The sequence below is a fragment of the Carassius auratus genome, chromosome 28 (genome assembly GCF_003368295.1).
Source record: "Carassius auratus strain Wakin chromosome 28, ASM336829v1, whole genome shotgun sequence".
Classification (NCBI taxonomy): Eukaryota; Metazoa; Chordata; class Actinopteri; order Cypriniformes; family Cyprinidae; genus Carassius; species Carassius auratus.
The window spans coordinates 1557202-1564736 of record NC_039270.1 but is presented as its reverse complement, the minus strand read 5'-3'; the positions used below and the strand labels follow the sequence as shown (position 1 = coordinate 1564736).

Below are 7535 nucleotides of genomic sequence, written 5' to 3'. Positions count from 1 at the left end.
GTGCTCATACTGTGGTCACTGTGTGCTCATACTGTGGTCACTGTGTGCTCATACTCTGGTCACTGTGTGCTCATACTCTGGTCACTGTGTGCTCATACTGTGGTCACTGTGTGCTCATACTGTGGTCACTGTGTGCTCATACTCTGGTCACTGTGTGCTCATACTGTGGTCACTGTGTGCTCATACTCTGGTCACTGTGTGCTCATACTGTGAGATCACCATATAACACCACTGTTAACAATTCTGTTAGTTCACTGATATCTAAAATGACTCAGTTAACTCAAACTTTCACACCCACATTCTTTATTTCCATCAATCAAAACAATCAAACAAAAAGTCAGATTTTTCCTTTATTTGGTTTCCTTTTCAGCCTGGTGTTGGCGTTGGACAAAAAAATTTCTACTTGGCGAATACATTCCGCGTCTGGTGTTGTTCTGGTGGTTACTTTTAGCTTCTTCACCTCTATTTCATTTTGTTTGTAAAAAGACCTGACACATTCTAAAAACACAAAGAGCAAGGTGTTAACATTACAATTTCTATAGCAGCATCCAGATGCACAAACCAAAACTTAAACACTTACTTTTCAAACATGTCAGGAGCATAGGTGGCAACACCTTCTTCCCATCTTTCCCCGTTCTGTTATACAGACAGAGAACATTGTCTGACGCTATGCTTTTTAAAGCCTGTCTCACCATCTCACCTATATTGGAGCTGCCGTGAGTATGGATGAGATGGTGTACCTGACAAAAACATACATAATATTGTCATGATTAAAATATACCAGGCTTCAACATTTCTTTTACATGGTATCTGCTGCAAAATAAATAAAACAGTGGCTTTGTTGTAAAAATAAACACTAAATTTATATAGTAGTACTAACATAAAGCTCTCGATAATTTTTGTCTTCTTCAAGCCTCTGACAGAAAGGCTTCAAACATTTCAAAGCTGGAGCACTGTTGTTGTTTAAAATGTTCCTCATGGGCATCTTCTTCTGCCCGCTTCATGAGAACAGACTTAACTTTGGCCAAGTCATTCATGATGACAGCTTGTCTCTGTTCCAGCATTTGAATTTGTTGGAGTATCTTAGTATTCAGATCTGAAAAATTGTAAAGTTAGATTGTTATATAGCAAAGGATGCTTTATGTCTGTATAAATAAATAATGTCTAATTGATATATCACATACCAAACAATTTCTCCATGGTGACTTTGCATTTTGTTTCCTTTGGTTCCTTCCCTGTTATCAAAATTACATACATTGGTGGTTCACTTTAATTGTGGGGACATTTGCTACAATGTAAAAAAAAAACACACACGCACACACACACAATAAATCATATTAAATTATAACTCACCTGAAGAAGCAGAGCTTTTGGGATGATCATCCTCATGCATTGCCACATTTCCCTGAAGAGTATCTGTGAGAGTCATGGCACAAAATTCTCTTATAAGGTACCTTGTGATGTGTTTGCATGTGTTAAAGGGAATATCTATTGTCTCACCTAAGAATACTGGGTTGGGCTGGCTTGAGTTTAAATAACTGTCATCAGGGCTTTCATTGTTATCATCCAGACAGTCACCTGAACAATGTGAATTAGAATGATCAAATTAGCTTAACCAGATTCTATTTAAGAGAAAAAGTGTTTCATACTCACCAGATGTTTTGACGCACAGAGCTTTCTGAATAAGTGGACTCTTGACTACTTTCAAGAAAAGACATAAGACATTCAAAATCTGCAAATAAAATTATAAAGCTGATTCTGCTAAGTTCCTTAGATAAGTTAAAACACAAGCTTACCATGGTATCTGGGAGTTTTGGCCAGCTGAACATTCTTTGTCTTCAGACCAACTCGCTTCATTGCATTTCTTGACTTCTTTAAATGCACATCATCTGTTTATCACATTAAAATTAGTATGATCACCTAATCTTTTGCCATAACAAACCTTGTATACACAATGAATAAACAATGTATACACACCTGGTATCCTGGTTTGCACTGTAATTTCTTTATAAGTCATGTGATGTTGTTGAAGATCATGAAATTCTGAGAGGAAGATATAGAAGTAAGTGGCTTAATGTACATCAATACATGAATGCATGGGTTTTCAAACCCGGGGTCAGGGGACCCACAACAGGCCTCCAGAGGGTATATATATTAATATATTCAAACATTGTTACAGTCACATTTTTAAGTTTTTGATAGAGACATTTAGTGTTTATATTTGTTTTTTATCTGTAGTATGGGATTTGTATTTCTTTGTAAAACAGAATTCTTTGTAAAGCTTCTATAAAACTAATACATTTGAACTAAAAAGGTTTATCTTCAGGTTTACATGTCCAACATTACTCCTAAGCTAAAGGTTCATCATATATGGTGGGATTTGGCAATATAAAGTGTAAAAACCTCTGCATAGTAACACATTATAGACACCATTAATACATGAATTTATCTTTTGTATATGTGTGTATATGTTTAAATCACCTGAGACATCAGAGCCTGTGGGCTTGGGATCATCCTCATCTTTTTTCCCACTTCTCTGAAGAGTATCTTTAAAGATAGCTCATGCAGAAGAAAAATATTTTTTATTAAATAAAAGTTTAGTTAAAAAGTTAAGACACTGTCACACTGAACTTTCTGAATGAGCTGAATATTGACTAATGTTCAAAAGAAGAAAAACACAAACAAATAAAAAATGGATTGAAAAAACATAAAAGTGCTTTAGCAAGTTCAAAGTTCTACATCAAAGTTAAAACAGGCTAACCATGGTATATAGGAGGTTTGAGCAATGGGACATTTCTTGACTTCAGACCAGATTGCTTCACTTCATTTCCTGACTGCTTCAAGTTCTTATCATCTGTTTAGTACATACAAATAAAGAATGATCACAGAGTTATGGCTAAATTGTTTTCTGCATACCAATCATTTCAATATATACAGACCTTCACAGGAAGAGGTCTCTGAATTGATGTCACTTTCATCACAGAGCTTATTTTTCCTTTTTCTCTTCTCAGGTAATTCCACAACTGCAGGGTCTGTCATTGAATAAGTAATTAATTGAGTCCTCTGCTGCTGAGACCCCCGTTGTGTAATCTGAGATGTATTGATTTGCTTGATCATAGTCTCCTGTAAGTGGTAAATTTATGTATACTATGTGTATAATGGAAATTCTGTCAACTATTTATTCATCATAGAATACATAAATATATTATGATTAGTACATTTATAAGACCACCTATCATAATATTGAGAAAAAAAATCTTCCAGAAATGTTAAATACTTCTGTAAAACTAAAATTGTGATTGTCTTATATAAGGCACAACAACTTGAATTTGTGTTCTTATACCCCCATTTCAGCATCACATTCATTTTCAATTCAAATGCACCATTATTGCAATTTCTTACCAATTGATGGTCCAACGATCTTCACAATGTCATAAACCTTCCAGTTAGGGTTTGGTGGAGAATTGTTTTTAATGTTTGAGAGTGATGATGTCCATCGACACTTCAATGTTCCATGGTCATCAAAAATCCAACTGATTGGTACAACAGATGTCTGTCCATCACCGAATAAACAAATTCGATACTGAAAGACGCATGCACACGCACATGCACACACACACGCACACACACACACACACATTATTCATAGTCTTTGGATCAAAATCAGGATAACATGCAATAAAAAAGGCAAAAACCCTGCCTTACTGACTTACTTGACTAACTAATCAAACTGAATGCATGAGCGGTACAAGCGCTACCGCATTGTAATCATCTTTATCAATCACAAAGGTATCATGATTGCTTTATGTGTCAGTTGAGTGGTGTCAGTATGTAACATTTTAGTGTGATCCCGAAATCCTTTGAATATGCCAATTATTCTGGAGTCACATGGCTTAGTGTACAAAGGTTCCATTCTGCAAAAAACCTCACAAAAAATCAGATTTTCTTGAACTCCATGTATAAGGCAGTAGCTATCATTGGTCATTCTGTAACATTCTTTTGTCTTTGGCGTACCAGAGGTAACATTTGATTTCTTAGAACTTGATATTGCTTGCCTCTCTGCCAATCTGTTAGCTACTTGAATCAGTGGATCACTTGAACCGTGGATAAACCTCTTGATTTGACCCATATTGTTCTCAAACTTGTACGCTGAACAATAGTGTAATGATCTGTTGTAATTTGCAACATCAGTGAGATGTAGCAAGCAATGCACATTATATGAGATGAAACTCATGCTATACAGGCTGCTACCTTTTTCAACAAAATATGTTAACAGCTCATCTGCATAATCACGATGCTCCATTAGGTTTTCACTGTACAAGATGCGCATTCCAATACTAAGTGAAAGGAAGTGAATATACTTCTTCTTATCAAGAACATATTTCAAAATCACTGGTCCAGTATAAAGCAAAAATGTTCGGAATTCAGTTGCTTTCCAGTGCTTCAGTTCATCTAACCCCCTGGGTTTCCTATTGAATTCAGGAGGTATGTGATGTCGGACAGCTTGATGAAAATAAGTAATGGTGCTAAGATGTCCATCTGATAATCTATGGGCCAAAGGTCCTTCTTTCCACAGCATCAACATTCGCTTAGTCACTCCTAGATCTACACAATGCATGGGATCTATTGGGAACTTCCTGATCATATCAATGTCCAGATTCAAAAGAATGCTATCTGTTTTGTGATGTTCAGGATTTGTCTTCTGTCTAAATGACTCATTGGTTCTGAGATTTCCTTTATACAAAAAAAGCATTTTGCTCTCATGAACTCCCTTTACATCACAAAAGTCACAGCCATAGCGGCCATTAAACTGAACTATTCCTTTGATGAGGGCTCGTGCTGGTGCATCACATATGATGTTTTTGAGGACAATTCTCTTCCCTTTAAAGCCTGTTTCCATCAGTTCTTGCAGCTCCTCCATAAAATCCCTCAAAAACTCCAAATCACTTGGTTTCTTTGCTCCAGAAAACAGAGCAACAACGAAAGGACTGTTTTTCACTTCATCAACGTTGATGACAGCACACTGAAGTGGCCACATTGTGAGGTTTTTGGACTTGAAAATGGGTAGGCCATCAATATTCAAAGAAATCTCAAAGTGGTCGTATTTTGAAGTGTCTTGCTCAGACAGAGTATGTGTAAGACCTTCCTTTAATCCAAAATATGTGTATTTGCCACCTATCAAAAACAAGATTTTACAGTTCAGTGAAATTTCTGAATAATATTGCCAAATGAGTGCATGGACATTTTCAAAGTTAAAATGTACCTGATTTTTCTGTTATTCTCAAACTGCCAGAACGAGGTGTTTTCAATAGTGTTCGTCCGTCTGCTGGAACATCAATGTCATGTTCCTTAAAAATCTTAAGCAAATGAGTGAGAGAGGTCATGGAGATGTTGAATTTCATTGCCCACTCAGCTTTTTCTCCAGAGACAAAGCTAGCTCTGAGTTACTTTCACTGGTAACATCCATGGAATCATTTAGTCTATCAATTTCATACCATAGCACTTGATCTTGCATATTAATTATGGCATTCTGTTGTGATTCTGAATCATACTGTTCTTGCAAGTCTTCATTTTGATGCTGCTCCACAACATTCAGCATATTTCCTGAGTAGTCTGATTCAAGTTCTCTGGAGGAGTGTTCACTATCAGAAGTGTTTTCATTTTTTTTCTGAACAGCCAAAATGATCTTTTTTGATTTTCTACGAGCTTTTTGTTGCTGTCTTTTCAATGCCTTAATTTTTGTTTCCAAATCCTAACAGGCCAAAAAGAACTTCTGTATTAGTAAAACATTATATGAAACACATAAATCTTTTACAATTTTTTTTAGTTTGAGAAGACAACCTTAGCCACTTTCACTGATTACTGTATTTGATAATTTTTTAAGAAGTCTTCTTTGGACAATTGTTGTGTATCCTAAAGAAAGTGTGTATCATAAAGTACTTTAAACTACACTTTTGTAGATCTACACTTTACATTCTTAATGATGTAGTGTTGCATCTGATGTCTGGGTAAAGTTGCTTGTTATGTTAATAAGAGGATGAATGTCAGTCACTTTGAGTTTTGGTAAATGGGAAGTGACGTTGAAGCTTTTAACATAAAACAGCTACAGTTCCGCAGATAGAAGTTGTTGTTAAAAAACTAGTCATATAGCGTGGTGAAATAAGGCTTTTTATCTTTAATATGAGTGTCTAAGAGTAGGCGTACTTCATCTTTTTATCCAAAGAGCAATGATAGTTTACGCTATTCCACCAGTGCAGCATTCTTGCTTACTGTTGTTTTACAGTGCTTGTTAATTATTGAAATATAAGTATAAATAAAAAAGAATTAATATATTGAAATATAAAGTTAGTAATGTTGTAATGATCTGACATAACAGGCCTAACAATTCACAAATACTGATATGCAAACTAGCTGCAGCTAGCAATTTTGGTTTGATTACTGAAGATAAAATGGCTGGTGCACATGTAGAATGTGTGAGTAGTACTCTGCTAAAAAAAAAAAAAGACCAGACCACATTGCACATCTAAAAGTATGTAAATAGGCCACTCACCATTTCTCCGGTGTAACAATACCATGCACAACTTTTTCTTCTTCTTTACATGTTTTATGGTGGTTGGAAGACCAGCTTAGATGGTGCATTTACCACCGCCAACTGGACCGGAGTGTGAAGCATTCACAATGAGCTCACGCTTTACACACATGCTGAGGATCACAGTGTGAGGATCAGATGAACTCACGCTTTACACACATGCTGAGGATCACAGTATGAGGATCAGATGAACTCACCTTGAGCTCACGCTTTACACACATGCTGAGGATCACAGTGTGAGGATCAGATGAACTCACCTTGAGCTCACGCTTTACACACATGCTGAGGATCACAGTGTGAGGATCAGATGAACTCACCTTGAGCTCACGCTTTACACACATGCTGTGTCAGGAGAAATGGGCAGGATTCAGATGCGGGTTTACGCAAGGCTTTATTTAAAGCAGAGGAGGCAGATCAGATGAGTCACGTTCACAGGATTACTCGTAGTGACTGGAAGAATAGTCGAAGCAGATGAATCAAACCGATGAGTAACGTTCCACAGTTATTTGTACGACCACTGAGACCGGAGGGATGACACTGAAGCTTCCAAGAGCTCTGCGCTGGGGAACAGGGGGCAGAGAAAACAGCTAAGCACACTGGAGCCTGAGGACAAGACACGACAAAGGTGAGTGCTAAGAACAGCTAGAAGATCCGAGCTATTGAAGCGAGTAACAACAGTCTGACAATAGGCAGAGAAACACAGGGAATGATAAAGGTGTAAAATTAGAAGAACATAGAAAACAGGTGGCGAGCAATTAAGGTTCACAACACAGAAACAAGGAGGGCGGGGAAAACTCAAACAGGTAGACACGGTGAGCTGACAAGTGATAAACACACACACCAAAAAGGCAGGTGATTAGCCCAGAGACCCGACAGTACCCCCCCTCCCAGGAGCGTCACCTGACGCTCTAGGAAGGGCCCTACCTCGATGTCGCCGGAAGTCCTC

At 37.2% G+C, this 7535-nt stretch overlaps 2 protein-coding genes across 3 annotated transcripts; both read right to left on the bottom strand.

Annotated features, from left to right (window-relative positions):
• Window positions 1–337: 337 nt before the first annotated feature.
• LOC113046569 (uncharacterized) lies at window positions 338–3596 on the bottom strand. 2 transcript variants are annotated; one of them, XM_026207385.1, is made up of 13 exons: window positions 3403–3596; window positions 2940–3123; window positions 2762–2854; window positions 2482–2547; window positions 1978–2043; window positions 1797–1889; window positions 1654–1701; window positions 1501–1578; window positions 1354–1416; window positions 1185–1235; window positions 881–1096; window positions 581–740; window positions 338–498 (listed from the first exon to the last, which is right to left on the bottom strand). In XM_026207385.1, the coding sequence occupies exons 2-11, from the start codon at window positions 3115–3117 to the stop codon at window positions 909–911; spliced, it is 924 nt and encodes a 307-aa protein (XP_026063170.1). In that variant the 5' UTR covers window positions 3118–3123; window positions 3403–3596; the 3' UTR covers window positions 338–498; window positions 581–740; window positions 881–908. The 2 variants fall into 2 exon arrangements, with proteins under 2 accessions (XP_026063170.1, XP_026063171.1); XM_026207386.1 differs by lacking the exon at window positions 1654–1701 and having other exon boundaries at window positions 2482–2559.
• A 7-nt stretch (window positions 3597–3603) lies between these two features.
• LOC113046568 (uncharacterized) lies at window positions 3604–6789 on the bottom strand. The gene is made up of 2 exons (XM_026207383.1): window positions 5264–6789; window positions 3604–5175 (listed from the first exon to the last, which is right to left on the bottom strand). Exons 1-2 carry the CDS (start codon window positions 5400–5402, stop codon window positions 3782–3784), a joined length of 1533 nt encoding a protein of 510 aa, XP_026063168.1. The 5' UTR covers window positions 5403–6789; the 3' UTR covers window positions 3604–3781.
• Window positions 6790–7535: the final 746 nt, after the last annotated feature.

Bases quoted from the DNA above. Each gene is read 5' to 3' on its own strand.
- LOC113046568 (XM_026207383.1), bottom strand. From the start codon at position 5,402: ATGAAATTCAACATCTCCATGACCTCTCTCACTCATTTGCTTAAGATT. The intron at 5,176-5,263 runs GTACATTTTAAC...TGTTTTTGATAG, and splicing joins GAGAATAACAGAAAAATCAG to GTGGCAAATACACATATTTT.
- LOC113046569 (XM_026207385.1), bottom strand. From the start codon at position 3,117: ATGATCAAGCAAATCAATACATCTCAGATTACACAACGGGGGTCTCAG. The intron at 2,855-2,939 runs GTCTGTATATAT...TGTACTAAACAG, and splicing joins AGAGACCTCTTCCTGTGAAG to ATGATAAGAACTTGAAGCAG. The intron at 1,417-1,500 runs GTGAGACAATAG...TGACTCTCACAG, and splicing joins GCCCAACCCAGTATTCTTAG to ATACTCTTCAGGGAAATGTG.